General features: G+C 37.7%; 1 protein-coding gene across 1 annotated transcript; it reads right to left on the minus strand.

The window, feature by feature from the left end:
* Positions 1-369: 369 nt before the first annotated feature.
* Positions 370-18615, minus strand: shc3 (SHC (Src homology 2 domain containing) transforming protein 3). The gene is made up of 12 exons (XM_044334017.1): positions 14220-18615; positions 10984-11054; positions 7845-7908; positions 6719-6838; positions 5109-5162; positions 4697-4748; positions 4477-4606; positions 4234-4384; positions 3979-4072; positions 3680-3871; positions 1575-1900; positions 370-1349 (listed from the first exon to the last, which is right to left on the minus strand). Exons 1-12 carry the CDS (start codon positions 14853-14855, stop codon positions 1221-1223), a joined length of 2019 nt encoding a protein of 672 aa, XP_044189952.1. The 5' UTR covers positions 14856-18615; the 3' UTR covers positions 370-1220.
* Positions 18616-24235: the final 5620 nt, after the last annotated feature.

Consider the following 24235-nt stretch of genomic DNA (forward strand, 5'->3'; position numbering starts at 1 on the left):
ATACACACACTGAGAAATAAAATCTTTTTGTTGAACATCAATAAGTGAACGTGATCTATATATCTAATATTGAACATTCTGTATTGAGTACACTCCGTGTAAACTCCACATTTGTCTAATTCAGCCTCTTCGATAAAAAGTGTAAATTACATCTCAACACATTGGTGAATTGTCTTGGTACAACTGACACAGATGATCGAAGTTTCTGATTGTGCTATTCATTTGTGGTCATTCAAATAATGATGATAATAACTTTTAAAAGTTCACAAAAAAAAGTCAATTAAGAATGTGAGAATATCCATTGCATGACTCAAGCCCCAAAACTAATCATCGACTACACACCTAAAAGAAGAATCCAGAGAAAACCAATTCAGAAATAATCACCGTTTGAAAAGCATAAATATTTTTACAGTGTCAGCATACACAAGCACCTCTTTCAAATAAAGGGGTATCAAGGTCTACGAACAATGTCCACAAGAACAGTTGATTTTTTAAGTCATGCGACTGCAGTGACACAAGAAAATACTTTTTAAAAAGTTTATCTTTAAAGCCATTGACAGCACTATGAAGGATGCCTGTTTGCACCCCAACACTTTGTGACTACTGCAAAGCAAAACACATTCAGTTCTAATCCCCGATAAAAGCAGATTTCATATAGTGACTAATTGAGTGAGCTGTCACGCTATTGGTGAGATTAAAGGACATTTTTCCTAAAGTAATTCAATATAAATAGCATTTGTTGTCCAAACTGTTTTTGTTTCCTCAACCTCTTAGCCAACGGTTCCTGTAGAAATGTGGTTGTGCTTGACAGACAAAACTAAAATTTCAGGTTTTTATTCTAAAATACTCTTGTTAATACCTCTTTGAGGTTTGATTTGCACTTCATCTAAACTACAAGAACAACTGTCTTTTTTTTTTAATCTTTTAAAACACCAAATCAAGATATTATGTCCAAATGCACCTATGTCTTCTCAAAAATATAGCATTTCAGTCATCATCACAACAAAATAATAACAGTTCTATAAATATTTTTTTTTTATCTTAAACAAATCTTGCGCCTTCCAGTGCCTCCAGTAAAGTAACTGTGGCCAAATTCTCCAAAAAACACTGTCAGCGCGTTGAGCCTTTGAGCATCTTCTCTTCTCTGTTTCATCTTCAAGTTTCAGGATGGTAGGAGAGACTGTTCAGAGCTTCCTCTTTCCCATCAGGCATTGCAAGCATCACTGTTTCCTTCCAACCGGCTGTAAGAGACACAGTTCACTCCCAGCTGACACAATCGGCAGATTGTTGTCACGGTGATGGCCAATAAGGTGGCTAATGCTGTCAAATATATGATCTTTTGTCCGTACCTTGGAAAAGAGAAAAAGATGTTAGAAGTCTGTCTTGGCCTTGTAAGGAGTTTAATTTTGACAAAGTTGAGTGGTTTTTCTTGCAAAATGAGAAATCTTTCATTTCCTGTATTCCTGCTCACTGACACATTCTCAAACTTGTCATTTCTCTCTTTGTCTCGTCTCAGTGTCTAGCATCCTGCATACCTGTAACACACTCTACATGTCCTTCTATTCAACTCTTACCGTGCCCTCAGGGTCCACCAGCAGTAGGTGTTTGGCAAGTCCATTGTGCATGCCCGTCAGTACGTAGGACCCTGGGTTGGTAGTGCTCTTACGAACCAGGAAGTCCCCGTCTTCTTTCAGGAGTTTTTCAGCATCGCGGCGGCTCATTTTGCCATGGTACCAAGGCTGGCCCTCCAGCTCCTCCTGTGCCCGGAAGGCCAGCGAGCGCACAAGAAGGGGGCTTGAGTTGTCCACAGATGCGGCCTTGTGAAGACTGGATACCTGGGACTGGGCCTGCCCCTGGGACGGCGGATGGGACTGAGACTGAATGGCATCCTCGAAGGGCTCTGGTATAGGTGCCGAAATGATGAATTATGAGAGGAAGGGTATGTACAACAGAAAACTGAATTTTTAACATATAAGGTGTGCTAATCAATAAAATTCAGCTATAATTGTTGGTATAAAAATCTAAATATGTCTCAAAACTACATGGTTGTTAACCATTTCTTTTGCTTGAGAACAGTGTCCTCATTTCTTTATAATGGTAAAAAAAATATTGTAATTGTCAGAAGGATAATGTGAATTTAGTAAATGTTGTCCTCCTCCAAGAAAAAGACTGCTGTTGAGGACTAGATTCTACAGGAAGAGAGACATGCCACATTCAGTAGACGCAGCATCTGAGATTTGAATCTGGCTAGGGACCTTTATTTCCCATGAAGTGGGCACTTTAACCTCCTGGAAAACTGTCACTTCCAAGGAAACAGGGAATCTGGTGACCCCCTTACTGATATCCCTTTGATTTACAGGTTTAAATTGATCCTGTGTAATGTAATATCCTGCACCAACATCGTTTCAACAGGAAATACATCACATTAAAGAAGTCAAGATCCTCAAGATCCTTTTTATTTGGCACTCAATAGTGTTTAAACCAAATGGGATAAAGCATGCAAAAAATTGTAATGGTGCTAGAACATCATCATATAAGATCCATGTTTGAAAGAAAGGAAACAGTGAAATTTCTGTAGCCATTAGCTTATCAGCTTCAGAAGGAGGGATTTACCTAAAACCAAGCAAAAGAAGATGATGTGTTGAATATATAAGTATACTTTAATTTGTGCTTTAATGAAAATGCATTGTTTCTCTGACTCGGGGCACCTGACAGCAGTATTTCCAGATCAGGATATCAATATCAGACACTCAGATTTTCGAAATACCCTGCTGTCATCTAGAGGATACACAAAACTATGGCATCTAATGAATATCATTTTCTGTTGTGGTACAACTGATATGACCTCTTTTAGCCATTTAGTTTTATTTAACAAATCCACTGATAAATGTGCACATGCAACATTTTCCTAACACACAAAAATACCTGCAATAATTTGCAAAAAAAAACTGTTGTATACATAAAGTACACATAAAGATTTATTGTTCAAACTAAAGAGGACATTATTCATGGAAATAACTTCTCATCCTCAGAGTAGTCTCATTAGTGGAGTACCTTAAAAATGTGTGTGCATATCTGTATGTACAGATATAGATATCTATTTACATCATATGTCATTGTATATCATTTGTAAAGTGAGGCAATGATATGCTGATGCCACTGTGTTGTATGTGTAAGCCTGAATGATTTATGATTTATTCTCTATGTCCATTCATCCACTTTCTGTACCCACAATTTTTATTCAGGGCTGCTTAAATTTCATGTAAGAACAGTTCAGTTTTAAAAGGTTTAATTCACTGCTCACATGTAATTTGTGTCATGGATTCTCCGTACATGGTTACACACATCATTATGAAACTAATCTTTCATGTATAAAAATAGCAAAGCTTAGTTCGAAGTTGAAGGAGGAAAGAATAAAGCTGTTCATTGACGGTAACACTGTCCTCCTATTGTCTTCATGCTGACACGATGTTATTATACTGTCTTTCCACACCAAAGTCACTGAGAAACGGAAGCTAGGAAACCTCTATAATTAAGAACTCTGATTGGAAAGTCATCTTATGATGATGTTATTCTAAAAGGCAACGCACAAATCATTTTAAATCAATAACTGCTTCTAAATCCTCTATTCAAACCACATGCCCAACAAAAACTTCAATGCACTCCAACCAAGACTTACTCATGTCAAACAGGTCCTTCTGTGGGCTCTCTTTGGCTGCAGCTGCCATGCCCTTTGTCACATTTTCTGCCTCTGCCTGGAGTGCTGCCAGCACCTGAGCATCAATCTGCTGGGTGTTCACATATGTGGGCATCTCTCCTGTTTTTGGTGCCTGACTTTTACTCTCGGGTAGACTGCTTATATCAAATGATCCTAGACATGTGGAGAAACAATCATAATAATGAATTGATGAAATGTTAAATTAAATATGTATATATATATATATATATTTATGTAGTGAACTGTATGGATCTTCTTACCCTGTTGTATGAAGATGGGCTTTCTCTCATCTCCCCAGTTTTCTCCACAGTGCCGCCCCTGATAATATGTCTGATCGACTGAGCCTGGGCCCATCTGATGACAGACAGACACACACACAGTGGATGTTTAAGATATTTCTGAATTAAGAAATAGGGAATTATGAGCTCATATTTCAGAAATATTTATTATATAATCGCAAATGTCCAGAATGTGTCCACATGGGAACAAATGTTACTCTGTTCAGGTTCCTCTACCTGGCATCCATCTGCTGCATTCTGATTGGTCAGCCGGGTGTCGATGAAGCCGCCAGGGGGTGGCATCTTTCCGGGGATGTTGTTATAGTAAGGGTGCTCTGCTGACTCTTCCTCTTCCTCGGTCCATGCTAACTCCTCCATGTTTAATACCCTGAGAAAAACATGTTTTGACCATGAAACTCAATACTGTCTGTTTGTGCTTTGTGTCTTGGGTGTGTACTAGATTTACAATAGACACCTCACCTGTCATGTGTGGAGGACAGCTTGCTTGAGGGACACTGCAGGTACTGCTGGAAGCGAAGGTCAAATGCTTGGCCAATGGTGCTGATGACATCCTGGGCCAGACCGTCAGAGCACTCCAGGATGTGGCACGCTGATGAGGGTCAGAACAACACATTTAAATGAACACGTTGCATGCAAGATATGAAACACCCTAAAGAGTATTAAGGGAATGAAAACCTACCTCTTCTGTTAACAGGGTCCTTTGCTACATAGGCAACGTAATCTGTCGTGTCCTGAAAAAAATACACATTATATTATACAATATTTTAAAAGTTAATACCACCACTTTCCTGTCAAGTCACAGCTATTACACAGTGTTTTTGATAACAACAAGAAGAAGTTTGAAATTTGTACTTTATAAAAATGGAATAACTTACTAATAATGTAATACCATTTGGATATTAACCTTGTTGTCATGTTTAAAGAGAGATAAACTTCTTATGGAACAGGACTATACTGAACATTGAACAGTATGTCATTCAAAGTAATTAAATCTAGACTAAAATAAATGAAAAAAATCATTTGTAAATTACATCTTTTTGCCATGAGATAGTTTTTCATTATTGCAAAACACAGGCCATTGAGTTACTTACAGGGTCTCCACCTGATGCAAAGGAGATGGACTGCATATGATGGTTGGCTATGATCTGTCAGGAGACAAATTATACAAGTTATTCAGTGCATATGATACATATTAACCAATGCTTCTACATACACACAGATGCACATGCATTCATTGTGCACACATTTTATACACATACTGTATATGTGTTAAAATGTGTATCAGAATATGGTTCATTTCTTTTACCCACTACTACTTCAACAACAGACTATCACCCTGTATCTGTGAGGCAGCCATATCAGAAGTTTTCAGGTGTAGTTCGACATTTTGGGAAATATTTGCTTTCTTGCTGAGAGTAACATGAGAGGATCTATACCACTCTCATGTCTGTTCGTTAAGTATGGAGCTGGAGCCAGGAGGCAATTATCTTAGCTTAGTGTAAAGACTGGAAGCAGGGAGGAAACAGCTAGCCTGGTTCTGTCCAAAGTACAAAAATATGTCTGTCAAAACCTCTAAAGCTTACATACAGTAGTTAGCACTTTGTATCTTGTTTGTTTAATCTGAACGGAAATGTAAAAGCAAAAAGTTTGGGTTTGATAGACTGACTTTATCTCAAAAGAATGAAACCAGTATAGTTGATTAGATAGTGATAGTTTAACTTCCGATACATATAAATAACTTTCTGTTTCAATGCTATTTACAGATTATCTAGAAAAAATGCAGCAGCTACAATATCTAGAAGAACACTGCAAGTTTACATTATCAGCTGCTTTATCAATTCAGCCTGATGAGAGCCAACAAAGGTAAAAAAAAAACCCAAAAAACAACAGTTTATCTTAACTAGTGCAACTTTTCTGAAGCTACAATTCAGAGGTTGGGATCAGAAAGAGAGGGGTTACAGAGAATCAGGGTCAGTCCTCAGTTCTGATGCTTTGTCAGCAGCTTTTCTCAAGTGTCTTCGGCTTTCTCAAGATATCAAGAAATGTTACTGTGTCTGGTCTGAGTTACTATGTGTAGGATTTGGATTATTTTTCACTCTGGCACCATCTGCTGATAGTAACAAGAAGGACACGGAAATACATGACACTACCACTGGCCAGCCCTGCCAGAAAGGAAACTATTCTATTATCCAAATAACTGACTAAATATAGTCATATATAGTGCATAGAGAAAGTTACATTGTGGACATCTGGAAATGTCTCTTGCTACTCTTGCTTCTCTTCCTCTTTTATTACATGCTCCCCCCACCTCCCCTCCCCCCAAAAAACATCCTGAATTTTAAAATACATCTTATCACCTTAGCAACAGCTAAAAATAGATTTCCTCTATGGCAGTAACCTAAATTTGGAAACAAATGTCTACTGATCACTTTTTTCCCACAGCAAAACAATCTTTCTTCAGTTGAGTATTGAGATTCATTCTTGGGGGAAACGTGTGGTAAATATTCTAAAACGTAAGACCTACTTACACGTGGTCTACACACTATGTCTAGACACTACCATACACTATGTGGTTTGTGACAGAGCCTCTTTTACAATGGTGCTACTATTTCTTTTACACGTACTACTAGTAGTAACCTTTTTACTACATGTATTTGGCCTAATATAGTCTTATTATTGTTTACAAAGGTTGCAAACCTACCTGTTTGCAGTCAGGGGTCATCAGGTTGAGGCTACTGGTGGAGATATTTAGGTTGATGGACATGCCAGCAAACTGCAGGTTGCTCTTTCCCAGGATACTGGACAGAGCTTTGGACGGTGGCTGAGAGGATCAGAGGAGGACACAGAGAGACAAAAATAAAACAAATCACAGCGTTAAAGTGTGATTTTACCAATGATTCTGAACAGTATTTTACATTCACCACTACAGAATGAATACTGAACAATTTGTATTGATTATAGTCTGGGACACACAAGTGTTGGATACTTTAAATACTGTTGTTAATGGTGATTTTGATGAATAGAGGAGGCAGAGAGGCCAGGTAAAATTAGCCAAACCAATTCATAATTCTCAGTATCAAGCTGATGTCGCCATAGTGCATCTGTCACACAACCAAAATAACATTAGCTTATATCTTATATTATCTATTCCCAGAGGGAAATTAGTCGGCGCTGATTTTGTGTTATATACTCTTCCCTGACATTTGAACAAGCTCTAGAGAGCAGAGTAATGCTTCATTTCACACCCCACATTAAGACACAGTCTCCTCACACGCTGTGGACACACAACATGTTCATGCACATGCACACACACACACACACACACACACAGAAGACAGACATTCACACAAACACGCGTGCACACACACACACACTAGCTCAGCCTCCTGATCACAGATATTGTGCACTACATGAGTCACTAAGCACTGTGCGCGGTGTGCAATGCATCGTGGGCTGGAGCTACGCCCACGCACATACAGTCCCATACCTCTTCATCTCTTTCCTCTCTCCTCAGCCGCTCTCTTCTCCCAAGTACAATCTCTCTCTCTCTCTCTCTCATCATTTCTTCCTCTCTCTATCTGTCTCTGTTTTCTTTCTTTTTACATGAAGGAAGGATGTGAGAAAAAGAACTTACAGAGGCAATACTATATATAGAACGTGGAATGGTAAATGAATATCTAATGCTGTTTCCTCTTTTTCTGTCTACTGTACCTTTCACTAACATTCATTTTCTCTGCTCTCTCAGTGTGGGCATCGTTTCGCCTGTGATCACTCCATCTTTCTATCCCTCCCTCCCTCCCTCCTTCCCTCTCTGTCCACCCATGTACCTTTCTCTTCCGCAGAGCTCCTTTGGTCCCTGGAACAGCCTCACAAACCAGACTGATGGCTTCCCTAGAGGGAAGGAGAGAGGAGGGTGAAGCCAATATGGTGACCATAGACAACCACAGAATCACAGTTATTTTGGCATTAAGTCAGACTGTATTTAGAGTCATTAATCGAGATGATTTCTTTGCAAATAAATATATTTTGCTATATTGGAGTTAAATAAAGAAAAGAAAAATAGTGGGAATGTGTTTTATATATTCTGGGGCCCCAAAATTTCATATTTTGACAGTTTCACTTTTAAGTGAGGACAGATAGTTTCACTCATTTGTAGAGAGGGCGTTGAACTGTCAGGTAGATTTCATTTTAGGGTACACGGGTGTTGTGGCTGCTTCTAATCTTTAGGTAATATCTAATAATTCGATATTTTGATTTTTACCCTTCAATCATTTATAAATCTTACTGTTAGTCTTTGCATGGGGATGATTTGAGAGTTGCTGGGCTTTTCTAATGTTCGAATGCCTTGTTTTTAATGTACCTGTCGTTACTGTTTTACTTTAGTTACTTAGTTTATTTATTTATTTGTATTTAGCTTGTCACTAAGATGTACATTTTATTTATTGTATATTTATTTATGTATGTTTTTGTGTGGGCTAGAATTGGATCAGAGTTGTATTGATTAATTTGCTGGTGCTACAGTCTGTTTTCATATTGTGTCTATTAACATACAGAGGATAAAATATGACTTATCCATGAATAAACATCAATAACTAAATGCTCTGAACAAAAAAAGATAGTATTGATAGTGTCATTGAACTCTGCAGGTTATTACTAGCAGAATGAAAATGCATTGGTCAAAAGTGAATGCCCTGCACCAATTTAACTCATACAACTGTGTCTGGTATGTGTTAATTGTTATACATCATAGAGTGACATTCAGAACTTTTTAAGACACAGAGTTTTATCTGTAGCAGCCACCACCATGCTAACATTTTTTATGTAAAAGACAATAACGTGAATAAAACTGTGGCTAAAGATACAGCTGCTTTGATTCAGAAGTGAATATTGGTTTCATGAAAGAAACAGAAATGTTAATTTCTGTATCCTAAGGAGAAATCTAATAATAGAAATGGCACAAGACAAATGCTTTCTCTCTCTGTCTCTATCTCTTCTTCACTATCACTCTCTTTATTAGAGAGAAAAGGAAACAAACAGCGAGCCAGAGAGAGAGAGAGAGAGGCTACAACTGTGTGGCCTTGCTAGCTAACGTCAACACTGGACTGACTTCAGGAAGTCAAGCAGAAAAGTGGACATGACACAAACCGATTCACTGTTGTCCTTTGGCTCACTACACATTGGTCAATGATTTCAAAGATAGGAGATGGACTCACAGAAAATTCCATGTAAACAAATCATGACCTTGAAATTATAAGATTATATCTGCGATCTGAGTGGTTTTGAGATATTGAGGTTCAAAGTTGAGATATACTAAGTAGCAAAACTGACATGCAGTAATTGTTGTTTTTTATTGGTCAAAATAAAAAGCACCGTACCCCAAATGTACTCTAAATATATTATATTAAAACACATTCACATCTTTAAATTGAGTTTTCTAGAATTTTTAGATTGTAGATGAGAACTGAAAATTAATGTATTTAGTAGTTATGATATAAGACCTTTGGGCACAACATTTCAGATACATGTTTTTAATGTTGAAACCAAAACATTTGGTCATATTGAAGACAAATTTGAACTGATACGATCCAATTTTTCAAAGTCAAATTCAAAAATGTTTCTCTACTTATTTCTGTTGAAACTTTCTCTCCTTGTTCTACATTTTTTCTGTCTGCTGCTCTCCTTTTCATCTTGTCACTTGCTGCTCCCAGTCCCATTGCTACTCAATGTCAGTCCCTGAAACACTAACATCATTGAGTGTCTGCTGCAGTTAAAAACAAACACAAACCCAGTTAGGAGCATGGTACAGTTAGCGTCTTGTTAAGCAACTAGCCAATTACAAAACCTGAATTTATCTCAGTTTCCTACATGTTAAAAGTTAAGCTTTATGTCTCCTGACTTGACTCTAAATTAGTGACAGTAACTTGAGTTACCTATAATTACATTATTTCTTGCTAACATACGTTAGCATGTAGCTAGCATGGTAGCTAATGGTAAAAATAAGCTTTCCATGAAGTTCATTCAGAAAATGGCAAATTAAATATTATTTCCTACTATAATGTGAGTTTGGAAATTGGTCTGTAGGTTCAAGGAGCTGTGAATATAGTTTAAAATGATGCCTTTATTAATGCAGTGTTTAGTAATGTTTTGAATGTTTAGTAATGTGAGGCTAGTGCAGTATAGCTTTTGATGGACAGGTATCACCTGACTAGTGTGTTGAAAGTGCAGATCCCCATTAATGTGACAAGTTACTGTAGAAAGTTAATGAAATATATCAATGAAAGTGGGCTTGAGCTCAGGCTGCCCTTTAGAAGCAAACAGTTATTTTCAGAAATAATGCTTCATGATGGATAAGAGCCACATGCCATTGAGTTGATTATGATAAAAATAGTAATTGGGCAGCAAATAGTTACTATTATCCTTTTTGGGATGTAGATGACATTATATTTATACACTAGTGGGAAGCATTTACACAAGATACATTTCAAAACAATTTTAAATGAGATTCAGTCTTCAAAAGTGTGTGTGCCTACATTTGCTAAACCTAGGATAATATAGATTGGTTTGAGAATTGAATTTTTTTTAAGACTTCTTAAAAAGCAAATAGCTCATTTGCAAGACTGCTACAGGTTTTTTAAAATTACTTTCAAGTGATACCACTTTTTTTGTATTGCACTGTCTATTGCTATATTTTCTGCATCAGAATAAAACATGAGCAATGACATAAGACATATACATTGGGAATCTGACATATTGGTTAAGTGTTTCATGATAAACTCTTTGCAGTGACTTTACTGGCACAAGAAATGTACCTGTGAGTGGGTGTTGAAAAAATCCTGATTTTTATTTAAACCGTCTCTAGCTTTTCATTAACAAATATGAGGTTGAGTCTTAATAATGAACAAATCCCAGTGTTAAGGAAATCTAGTAAATCCTAAAAAAAAGTTAGAAAACCAAGTGTCAACATACCTTGTTATCTGTGATCTTGTGGTGAAATCCAGAGATCTCATCGACCGTAGGACTTCTATACAACCCAGGTACTGGAAAGAAACAATGAAAAGCCTGTGTAAAATAAATATTCAATAAGATGCAAAAAGTTACATTCAGGTTTTCATGACTAGCACATCATCATGTACAGAAAAAGCACATCCTGAATCGTTATCTTGGGTTTACGACCAGAATCTTTTTCTTTTTTGCATGATTGATAATGATAAAAAAACTGCTTTGAACAGCCACCTCCATATGTTGTAAATACTAACATCTAGATTTGTTGTTTGTCTCTTTTAACTTGTCAGTAAAATGTCTATATCCAGTGACCTTTTCAATGTCTTTAATCTTAGATTGTGAGCATTACACTGATCTTATAATTAATATATAAGAAATGTGTCTGAATGTTAAATTGGTAATTTTAGTAATTATCCTTTCATCCCATTTTCATCTTCTCGTGCACTTAAATAAGAGTTGCGAGTCAAGTTAAACCCATCTTACACTAGGAAATGTGTTTTCATTAAGTAACTTGTGTACTGATTGATTTTCCCACTCAGCTGGTATCTTGGTTGTCTAATTTCTATCTAAAAATAGAAACATCCACCTAGACCACCTAGGAGTTCATAAAGCTAAGGTTTGGCACAAAGTTGATGCAAAGTTGGGAAAAAAAACAAACCAATAGCTTGTTCACCATTAATTTATTTTGAATCTGCATCAGTGTTATTATGCCACATGAGCCTCTAAGGTGACTGTAGTCCTCCTATCCCATAAAATCATCTTCAGTGCCAGCCACCTACTCACATTACAACACCTCTTCTGATTAATACTGCACAGACTGGGAACATTTTGTGCTGACGAGTTCCTATCCTTATAAGAATCACATTCATAATCTGGTTGTAAACAAAACACACAGTCTAATGTTTCTATTTCCACTCCTTTTCATAAAGAAGTTAGTTATTACGGTCATAACTTTCATATTATGAGGCCGTTTCCCTCCGGTGATAGTTTTGCAAGCGCCAGCAAACAAACGCCTTTTTGTCAACATGACGTTTGCAAATTTTTGATGTTATCTATTATTAGAACAGTGAGTTTGAACAGTTCAGCAAGGCCAAAAATATATCAAACAGTTCTAAAATTGGTAGAGACCTATTCTGAGCACAACATGGACACTTCTTTCTCTCAAGCTGTACAACAAACAAGTACATGACTTGCACAGTAAAACTGAACTCCAGATTAATTATGAAAAGCGATGGGAGGCCGGCTCTGAAGAACCCATAAATGATCCCTGTAAACAACACAACATCAGAGTGATCACCTTTATAGCTACATCTGTAGTCCTTCAAATGCACTAAGAAGACTAGTAAAGACTTGTAAAACATGAAGTCATATATCACACTGACTACAGTTTTTGCTTACTGTAATCATTAATCTAAATATATAAAAAGTGGCTTTCACATCATTAAGTTAAAGATTTTTAAAGTTGTCACAAAACGTGTTGTTCTGTGATGTGTGTGGCTGTTACTTTAGACAACATTACATCATATATACAGTCCAGTTCTGTACAGTCTAGATAGAATATGTCAGGTCATGAGGGCAGAACATTTTTTTTTATCAATAAACAGGTTAAATGAAACAAGTCAATCAAATGAGTATTAATAAATGCTGAATAACATGAAAAATCTACACCAAAGACGCATGATGAACAGGCACGGATTATAACGTGCAGTAAACAATCACAGTAAACTATATACTGCAAGAAACTGTTGAGAGAGTTCATGAAAAAGGGTTTTACACCATTCAGTTATTCAGCTATTATGAAACTGCAACATACATCTGAATAATTTGTGAATGTTTTGTCACATAACGTCCCTAGATAGCCTGGAGAAACAATATCTTGCAAATTTTGACCTCTAACCTCAATCAAAACAGTGCAATAGTGACAAAACTTTTCCTATCTGATGTGATGGGAACAAAAACAGCTACCATGGGCTAAAAGTGTAAACAGTGTCACTGTCAATCAACGTCCCTTTAGAGTAATGGTGCATGATGTGTGAGGAGTGACCACATGACGCTAATTAAAAGCGCTGTGAGCAGAACACCACGTTGAACTCAATACACACAGGACCCAAACCACAGGAAAAGCAGGGGGTTGGGGAAGCGCAGACCAGACCCATTTCCCCTCTCACAGTGTGGATGCTTTCAGCAGCATTGACCGGACAAATAAGCGCTCTTGGCCTTAATGCCGTTAATGGAATGTCACGCTGGTCACAGATACTGTAGGCTTTGTTCGGACAAGTTGTAGTAGGTGTCATATGATTGCAATCATACAGTGTAACTTGATTTGGAATACAACACATTTCTCCTGACAATGCTGTTCAGTATGCTCATTCTTTTTTCTTTTTTTTTCTTTAATGTGCTGCATGAATAAAAGGAAGATAAAAAAAAAGACTGAACCTTCAGGTGAATGAACTGTTACTTTATGGTTTCAGTGAAAATGGTTTATTCCATTTTTTTTCTTATTCACTTCACACCTTGAAGAGCCAGGGCTCAGCATCATCACTCCTCATGCTAGTGACTCATTGCCGGCATGATGACATTCACAGCTCTCGTAGTTGTGCGCCAACTTGTGCTCCTTTAAATGATGTATGATGGCTGAAATCACCAACATTAACATGAGATATGGATGTGATGAGATAAACATGAACTGTATGTCTTTTTTTTTTCTTCTCCCCCCGCCCCCCGATTCCACCATTTCACTTATCTGCGAGCTAAAACAGCCATAGAGCTCATAGAGATGCACAATGTACAGAAATAACACATCACCATGGTTACAAAAGCATAACGCTGAGGCTTCACATATACAAGACAGAAATACTGTATAGATTGAAATGTTTACAACATGCTCAAAATGACGCTGTTTTTATTTTGCTATCACAAGCTTTTCTTTTACTTTTCCCCCGATGCTGACCTTCTCTATTTCCTGAATTATTCAATGTTATATTTTCTGGTCGCTGCTCTTTCTGCTGTAGCCAACCTACATACACCCACTCAAGGGCATGTTGTGATGTGCAAGTGAAACATCTCTCCTTTTTCCCCCCTTGCAGGTAGCTGAGCTTGATTCATTGAAAGAAAAGAGACAATTGGTAAAGACTGGGAAAAGAAGAGAGAGGAGAAAAACAGAAATGAGACAGAAGGAAGGAGACAGGAAGACCACCAACCTTCACAATGTATGTTACTCCTGGACCGGAGATCTTCTCACTCGAGTGTAGCCATCCTCTAGAGGGTTTGCTCACCAGTCCACCACCTCCACCTGGATTCCAGTCCTCTCCACCAGGCTGGAGCTCATCCAGCCTGCTCTTCTTGCTCATGCTGACGGCTGGCTCCAGCTGTGAGCAGGGGGTTGAATGGGAGGCCGAGCTGCACAGAGAGCCGCCCACACCAGAGGCTGCTGCCGCTGCTGTCGCCGCACTGGGGCTCGAGCCACTGGAGCTGCCTGAGCCCGATCCCCCACCCCCCTGCAGCTTAGACACAGCCAGGTCCTTGACAGCCGAGGGCAGACCCTTGATGCCCAGCAAGCTGCCTGAGTTGCTGAATTTCAGGCTGGACACCTTGTTGATGAGGGTGCAGAGGGTGGTGCCTCCATCTTCCAGGTGGTCAGAGCCGTGGCTGGTGGGGGTGCTGGAAGCACTGGTGGTGGAGGAGGGCTGGACCTCAGTCGGGGGTGTGTAAGATGTCTCGGCAGCAGACTGGGGGGTGGCCGAGACCTTGGGGTTCATGGACAGGCCGTGGAGAAGCTCATCGACGGATGTTACTGACTCATTCCTGAAGCGGTTGTATTTGGTACGGTGAAGCATACCCTTCTCTCTCTTGCTCTCTCCCCTCTCTCCACCAACCGACACGCACAGCCTGCCTCTTTCACAAGTGTGCTGGCAGACGTGGCTGAGCCGTGCTGATTACCCTCTCCTGTAACATAGCAGCAGCGGTACAGGCAGCAAACGCCTTTTAGCAATCACAGGCCACCTGACTGTAATTTTCTCTATTGAGGTTACAGTGGTGGTTGTGTTGAGCTGCTGCTGCTACTGTCGCCAAAGTCCAATCTGCTTTCAGTAAAATCCAGAGCTGCAATCCAGTCCGTCAGAGAGAAATATACAGACACAATCCATGGAAACACAACATTGAAGCAGAGGAAGAAGAGGATGGAGAGGAAAAAGGTCTCTAAAAGGCTGCCAGTGTTGTGGTGCAGCTTGTTTGGTTTCCAGCTGTGATGATGCTGCTGCTGCTGCTGCTGCTGCTGCTGCTGCTTATTTCTAGCCTCAAAAATCCAAAAAGTAAGAGAACAGAGAAAGGTCTATGTTGTCGATGATCACGGATACTGCGAGGGAAGAGCAAATACTCTCTACTGACTGCTGCCTGCCTGCCTGCCGGCTCAGAGCTGAAGCATGACTCACTGATCTGAGAAAACCTTCTCAACAAAAGGCTTGCTGAACACTGCAAATCACTTCCTGTTGGAGGGAGAGAAAAAAAACTCCCACTTACAGCACACTAGAACCAATCAATTTTTAAATTCCCCAGTCTGATAGTTATTCTCGGTAATTTTTACCCTCTTATTTGTTTTTCCGAGAAAAAGGAAATGAAGAATGAGAGGTAGCTTGATTATTTAACTCAGTAAAATAATTATTCCTAATAGTTTGCTTGAATTCATGTTAAACACAATTACCGTCCAACGAAATGGATGAACTGATAAAAGTTGTGATAAAAGGATGGTACACAGATTAAAATTAATCACAGAGTTAATAATAAATGAAGTGAAATAAGTAATGAAAACTAGCATCCATGATATAGACAGTTATGAGCAGAGCGGCCTGCCAAAATCTTCTCTAACAAAAATTACAGGCTTCTTTTTTTCCTCTATTTAAATGTACCGTAAAGATGTAATTTTCCTTAAAAGGTTATAAAAGAAATCTCTATGAATCATTGAAAGAAACAATATAGTGAGATTTTAGCATGACTAGAAAAACGTAACATCATTAATACATTGTCCATGTTAATTTATAACAGCTGCAGAATATGGGCAGACATCACTCCTGGTCTCCGGTTTTCTACTTTCAAAAACATATGACTACTTAATATTATTGTTGTTTCTGCACAAAATATTAATCATCAGGCATTAATACAATAAAGAAAAAAAGAACATTTTCCATTTTCCATAAAATCTCTGTTTTGAGACCATTTGTCTAAATGTGTCTCACTAATTCTCTATAAGCATTCTGCAACAAAGGAATAAAAAATTTCAATTCCACAACAAGGAAGCAGATACAGATACACAGCCTGTCTAAAATACCCAGCAATTGGTCCTGGTTGAACTACATGAATGGTACGATTCAAAAAAACACAGTATGAACGACATGTTTCTCAGGCAGATGAGTCAATGAAAAACAAAAACAAAAGGATAACAGAAGAAGCCCAAGAGTCTCCTTAAAACCAGCAGCAATGAAGCATCTTTGTCTCCCCGGTAGCGGAAAGCACACAGCCAGACACCATTCATGTAAAATGTCCTCAGGAGCATCTAGCAAAGCTGAAAGACTGACACTCATTCATAAGCAGCTTCCGCTCTCACTCTGCTGCAGATTTCGCACTGCAGTCCCTCCCAACATCTCTCTTTCCTGCCTGGCAAATATAGAAAAAAAAAAAAAAAAAAAAAAAAAAAAAAAAAGACAGCACGTCTGCCTTCTCTCCTCAGAAACAAAGGCAAACACAAAAGCAGAGAAGAAAAAGGCAGGCACTCGCAAATCAAAAGAGGAGGCAAAAAGACAAAGGAGAAAAAGAGCAGAGGACAAAAAAGCATGCAATATTTAGTCTTTTATGTGAATGAAATAGCAGGCTGGCATACCAATGTTTCTGTGAATGGAAGCAAGGCCTTTCTGCCTCTGCAAGGCAATCCCTAGGGATGGCATGGTCTTATCCAATGAGGAGCCAGCTGGATGACTCATTCAGGGGAGGCTTGCAGAATAGTGGAAGAGACCATTTCGAATGCAGGTGTACATGTTGTTTTCTCTTAACTGCCCTTTAAAAATGCTGCATACATCATCAGATATGAGATGTTTTGCATAATTTAATAAGATCATGTTCTTTTAAAAGAATAAAAAAGCAAGAAAAATACCTAGACCAGAGAACAGAAGTAAAATGCCACCCCTGTGTTTTTGATTGTCACCATTATCAGCTTTTTTTTTCTCTCCACATTCATGTGAACAGTTACCACCTACACATTTAATTAGTAATTTACAGTTCATAAGTATGAAGCAGATAGTACAAATGCACTAGAACAACACATATACTTTGAGCTGACAGATGTGGTTAGCCATATATGTGGACATTTGTATTTTGAAAATACATTATTTAGCATATTACATCGTATTTGGGTTTTGATTTAACCATTAGAATTACATACTGTATGCTAGAATAGTTTATATGTTTTTGTTGGGATTTTTATTCTAAATCTTTGTTGCATAAAAGTCCTAATTGTCACTTTTTGCAATTTTATTACCCTCTAAGACACACATCTGAGAGACAGTGATCATTATCTTTCTTTCCACCGGCAGATGTTTATCTGCTGATACACTAGTTAAATTATCAGCAAACACTTCTTGTATTGGTCATCTACTTTTATTTAAACTTGCTATGAAAAATATTCCAGGAAAGACTACACTAAAATATATGTATTTGCTGCTGTTTGTGAAGTAGTTTTTTCTTAACTTGAAGACTGCTAAAAACTGGCATCAACTGGCTTCAACATTCAACCAAACACAATGTATGATTGTATGCTAAGCTGTAAACAGTGCAAGCTGAGTCAGTATGGTATGGGAGTTCAGGGATGTCAAAATTTGCCAGTATTTATTTTTACTTTTACTTTACAATTTCTTGAAAATGCATCACTATTGAAAAAAATAAAATTAAAACTACTAACAACACTGCCAAATTGTTTTCAGTGCACCTACTATATAACTTTGTATGACTCTGCAATATTTATAATGAAATGGACAATTATCTAAACTTAAAAAAAACTAAATATAAAATGATTTTAGCTAATATGAAATAAAAATAAAATAGTTTGGTGTTTTTTGAATAATGGCAGAATTTGGCAGGTTTGCAGTCTGTCAAAGTCACTGATAAAAATCAGAGGTGCAGGACATAACGTCCAGTTGACAGTTTGTTAAACTCCTCTCCCCCTAACAGCGATTATCTAATAATATCTTAGCAACCATAACTAGGCTCAGCTGGATATGGTGTTGCTACTCAGCCTTGCTGCCAATTTGTCCCTGTGGCCAACTGCGGTACTGCAACAAAAAAATCCTCCGCAGCCCCAAGGAGCATTTTTCTCCATTATGAAAGAGACATTGATAAAATTGTTGACAGAACATCTCCACCTAAAAACAAGGTCACTTATTAATCTTTGTATTATTAGACTAGTATTTAAACCATTATGATTTTCTATTTGTAAAACTTTCCCAGAGCCTATTGTTATGTGTGTGATGCAGAAGCAAACCTGGAAGCTGAATAACTTTTTTGGCTTATGCACTATAAATAGGCGCCATATTGTAACCAGTGCTTATAATACAGCCAAAGTGGGCGGTAAGTAGTTTTTCTATACAAAGAGTGTGGTGGGTAGTGTCTTTCTGTCTTTTTGTTTTGCCTTTCTAAACCACAAACACAAGAGCAAAAGTGTAAGGAATGGATTGAACAGTCTGCCTAGCTACCTGCCCAGCATGCCTAGCTAACTCAATACTTTTAGTAGTAAACTAGCATTACATTTAATGCCAGTGTGCATTTCATTAGCTAACTACATTATTTTGTGAGGTCACAGATTATGTTATAAAAATCCCAATTCATGACTGGAACATCCAGAGCCAGGCTCAGATGTTACTATATCAGAGTTTAATGTAAGCGGCTCTGTCCTGCTCTTAACTGGATTTGGGGATGTTTACACTCCAGCAACCCCAGCCAAACTCGTTACCCGGGGAACTGTTGTGTTTCTAAACACGTCGGTCCTCAAAAAACAACAACAACAACAAAAAAACAACACATCAGTTATTCCTCATTCTGGAAGCTTTTTCTCTTTTTCTAAAAGTAAAAGTGAGACTTATTCTTTGAAAATATATAAAATATATATATATAAATAAATAAATGAATCTATAATAAGCACACAATCGGGGTTAGTTAGGAACAAATGCCTGGTCAGCCAGAAACAACGTTTTCAACCAACTCACGGAGCTATAACGTCAGCAAGCTAACTGACGAACTACACAATGAATGACTACAAATCTTTGAACTCAGCTGAACAAAGTGATTTGAATCAGTGAAGTGATTTGTGACTTCAGCCTCTACTAAGCACATCCCCCCCTGATTCAGACATCAGAGCCACTTGCAGGTCAAGCAGTGGACATTGAATAGTCGCCACCGTTTGAACTAAGGCCCAATACCAACAATAAAGAAGCTACGGCAATGGCAGACAGCTGTTATGTACTAAAATAGGAACCAGGGAGCATGGGAAATAGAAACCGGTGTTTATGTCCTTCTCTCTTATACGTTCCTTAGTATAGGAAGGCAATGTATCAATTATTTCTATACACTGTTATTCACATATACAGTATAATACCCAAAACATGATTATTTTCCTACGCAATTGCTCTTTAATTTAAATGTGCAAGTGAGGAAAGTCTGCAGAGAGAAGGGCACAGACACACGGCTGAATTGGACCATGAAGCTGTTCTTCAGTATACTGTGTAGCCATGAGGACAGAAGCACACAAAGCTCTACTCAGGCATTGTGGTGTGCTGTAAGCTGGTGGGCAGTAAGGTAGAGACCCTGAAGCACTGAAGGCCCACCCACCGTTTCCCTGCCACTGTGGAGAGTTAACACGAGGGCGCAGAGTTGAAAAGAAAGGGCGGGAATATCTGTTATATCTACTGCTGCTGGAACGGAGGACGATGGCTGGTCACTCGGGGGCGTTTCCTGCTTATTGACCGCTGTCACGGAAAAGGCTGAGGGACCCGATCATCCCTCAGCAGGAGTTGAGGCTGCAGTAGGATGCGCAGACCACAGAGTAGGACTTCCTGTAGTGTATGATGGGGCCCATCTGTGGATAGGTCAAAGAGCATCTAATAAATAAAAAATAAAGCAGCACAAACATAAAAAGGGATTTACTTTAAGTTTTTCCTTTAACATAGGTGAGTGACAGGTAAAACTTAAAAATAAGACTGTGCTGACAACTTAAACATAAATGTATCTTCCATTAATTTAGAAATCATGATCATTACATAAAAAAAACATACACAAAACAAACAGGCTACATATGAAGTCATACAGACATGTTCATAACATTTGAGAAGTGTAAAAATAACTATTAGAACATGTCTTCCATTGCAACTAAACATGTGATTTAATAACAGCTTTCTATCTCGTTCTTTAAGACATAACATTAAGAGTGAATGAGAAAGGAAAGACAGAGGAAAAGAGCATCCACTGGCAAGGAAAGCAGCAGACACTTCTCCATTTGACTACTGTTGCCCGGTTACCAAAAACATTCAAAAAAGAAAGAGTTATTTTCAGACTAGCTTGAAGCAAAATAACCAATGTTACGAAAAGGGCAGATACACTCAACTGGCAAACTGTGACCACTTGTTCAGTTGTTGTTGTTTTTTTTTTCCATTATGAAAAAACGCATTATTCACCAGTAGCAGTGAAATCACGAGAGATATGGCTTGTGATTTCAGTTTGCGGTGTCTGCAGAGAGTCTTTTAACATTCATAATAACACATGAATATAAGGTACAGATGACAATAGACTATGAGCAATTATATTGTCCTGTCAAATATAAATATAAATAAAAAAAACCCAACTATTTTCTTTGAGGCCATCTGAACTTCATTCTCCAGAAATTTTCCCCATGCCCAAGATTTCCTTTCTACAACTGCTGCAGCATTTTTTCCCTGATTGTCCAAAATCTCCAATACCTCTTTAGCTTGTCATCTTCCCTGACAATTGGGATCCTTCACCGGGTTGCTCCCATGAAAAATAGCTACTTTCTTTTAGGCAGAGCTTCAACATTACTGCTTCCACAAAACAACATTCTTTGTTTCTATGTCCCCAAAAATGTCATTATTTTTGAGTAAAAACTGTTACCAGGTATTCACAGCAAACCCACTTGTTTAGTTTTACCTGTTCACCTATCTTAATGGAATATGTGAAGGAAATATCTACTAGAGAAGACAGTTTTCTGCACTAAGTGAGAAAAATTGATGCATGATAGTAGCAGAAGCAGGAACAAGACTGAATACCTTAACATTCAAAAAGTTTTGAAATCTTGAAATTAAAATAAGACTTCAGTGTTGTCGCCCAATCTTCAATAAAACTGAAAATAGTCTAGACTAATAGACTGTCTAGACTGGACTATTTAACAGTCCATTTCCACTGTTTGCTGATCATTTTCTTCTTTGTAATATTCCAACACTGCAACTTTCTAACACAGCCATCCATTTATTTGGCTGTTGGTTACATCCAGCTACCACTTTTGTTAAAATTTAATGAATGATAGCAAAAACAAAAAAAACAAAAAAAAGCTGTATATACTGTCTATTTGAAAAGTGACAGAGTGACAATGTGTAGCTAAAATGAGAAATAACAATAATAAAAAATTAACAAAGGGAAGTCCAAATGTGAAATATGAATTGAAACAGCACCATTAATTGTATGGTGACATGTGACATTTGACTTTTAATATATAGCCTATGCTTTGGAAGTTGATTAGTTAAAGTTACTAATGTTAAAATTATTTATTTTAATTCACAGGTTCAATTGTAATTAGTTTAAAATGTACAAATAAGCATATGCTGAAAATATTATGATATAATTGTTTTGTCATTAAACCTCTCTCTCTCTCCCTCTCTCTCTTTAGTCTTTAATGTATATATTTGATAATTATTATCTATATTTCACACACATATACGCACACATACACAAAATATGGGCCAGGGACACCTATACATCTTATTAAAATATAGATAAAAGTTACACAACATTTGGTTTTCATGAATGGAATCTCAATGTAGTGTCATATTCTCGCCCTACATCCATGACTATTATGAGCCTGTTTGTGACCATATTTCATTAGCATTATTGCCTGTGGTTATACAATCCCGTGTCATGTTTTTTAAAGGCTGAATGGAGCACAATAAAATGAATAGCAAAGAAAAGCAATATTGATAGCCTACTTAAAGGGGAGCAGAGTGATGTAAGAATTTCCTGTGTGGACAATTACATCCACAGCCTTGAGAGCTCATTTTCATAATCATATCTGGGGCATCATTTGAGCTTTCTGTGAATGGTTCATTAAAAGAGTGACAGAAGCGGCGGAAGCACAAGCAGATACCATATGTGTGTGTGTGTGTGTGTGTGTATGTGTCTGTAGCCCTATAGACAGAGTAACCTTATACTGTATGCCATCCAAGGTACCTCTGTAAATCAACTAACTAAAAGCAGGTTATAGAAAAATTATTAGTAAATCTCTTCGGTGAATATAGCACACCTGTGTATTGCTACTGTTGGGCAAGATTCACACAAAAATTGGTTGTTTTAAAATTCTTTGCTTTCACATTTGATATAGAGGTAATGTTTCATAACATACAAACTGTGACCATGAGACAAGTCAATATTTTTGAATCTCTCTCTCTTTTTTTCATTCTTTTTTTTGGGGGGGGGCAACAGCTACCAAAATTCATAAAGGTACAACAGCTATTCCATGTATTTAGGGCTGCAACTCACAATCATTTTTGTTTTGGATTAATCTGCTGATGGTTTTGTTGATTCGTTTTTCTATAGAATGTCAAATAGTCAATAGTGAAAAATGCACGTTATTATTCACTACAGTCAAAGGTGAAGTCTTTAAATGCCTGACCAACAGTCCTAAATCCCAAATAATCAATTTACTATAGTGAATGACAATGAAAAACATTAAATAACCACATTTGAACAGCTGAAACCAGTAAACTTTTTTTTTAAAAGACTTACTAAAATGATCATTCGATTATCTAAATAGCCAATAAATCCTTTGTTCTATTATATTTTGTGCTGGCTCTCCTGAGTTAAACCATATTTTATATAAAAGCATATACTTATGGGGCCACGGGGAAAAAATGTGTTGTTGGGCCCCTGTTGACCCCCACAATACATGGTAGAACTCTAGAGCTGAAATGATTAGATGATTATTTGATTAGTCAGTGGACAGAAAATTAATTGGCAACTTTTCTGATAACTGATTAAATCTTAAAGTCATTATTTAAAGAAAAAAAGGCCCAAAATTCACTAGTACCAGCTTCTTAAATGTGAATATTTACTGGTTTAAACTCCACATCTTTGGGTTTTTGACTGTTGTTCAGACAAAACAAGTAATCTGAATATGTTAACTTGGACTCCAGGAAATGATGGTTTCGCATATTTCACAATTTTCTGACATTTTATACGCTGAACAATCAATCCATTATTAAATTAAAAATAATTGTCAGACCTATTGATGATGAAAATAATTGCTGGTTACAGTCTTAGGGTACTCCTATAAGGGGCTTTTGGGCCCCCTGAGTGTCTGGGGCCCCTGGGCATTTGTCCACTTTGCCTGATTGGTACTCCAGCTTTGTTTATGGGTGTGAACTATTTTGCACTGTCAAATGTATTAGTGCATTTCTGACCAGCTGTCATTTTCTGCTAAATATACAGTGCTAAATATAAATGTCCTCAGCAACATTAGAATGTAGGCGGGTACAGCCCCCAAAATTTCTGCACCATTCAGCACATTGCGCTTGTCTTAAAGATTCAGTGGTCCACATTGCATGGGTGCTCAAACAAAATTACAACCCCCAGAAGAAGAAAAAACGTCCGTGCTTCATTTCAGTGAGGTAAAATGTTTTGGAAAGGCCAAAAAAAAAAAAACGGTCTTTGAACATGTGACACATAACCGTCCTGCTTTGAAGATCTTTATGCAAACCTGCAATAAACTACCGGAAATCATATCCCCAAAACAACATGACAGGTGTCACTTCTCCATGAAGTCTAGTTAAACATATAGATGCGACAGACTAACCTATTTAAAAACATTATGGTTTGTAAACTTAACTCACCTGTGTTTTGATGAGCGAATGAAAGTTTATGGAACATTTACTGAAAGCAGAATTTGGTCACATGACTT

The sequence above is a fragment of the Thunnus albacares genome, chromosome 18, assembly GCF_914725855.1.
Source record: "Thunnus albacares chromosome 18, fThuAlb1.1, whole genome shotgun sequence".
NCBI classification, from domain to species: domain Eukaryota; kingdom Metazoa; phylum Chordata; class Actinopteri; order Scombriformes; family Scombridae; genus Thunnus; species Thunnus albacares.

Bases quoted from the DNA above. Each gene is read 5' to 3' on its own strand.
- shc3 (XM_044334017.1), bottom strand. From the start codon at position 14,855: ATGCTTCACCGTACCAAATACAACCGCTTCAGGAATGAGTCAGTAACA. The intron at 6,839-7,844 runs GTACATGGGTGG...TGATCCTCTCAG, and splicing joins GAGCTCTGCGGAAGAGAAAG to CCACCGTCCAAAGCTCTGTC. The intron at 4,607-4,696 runs GTAGGTTTTCAT...GACCCTCATCAG, and splicing joins GGACCCTGTTAACAGAAGAG to CGTGCCACATCCTGGAGTGC.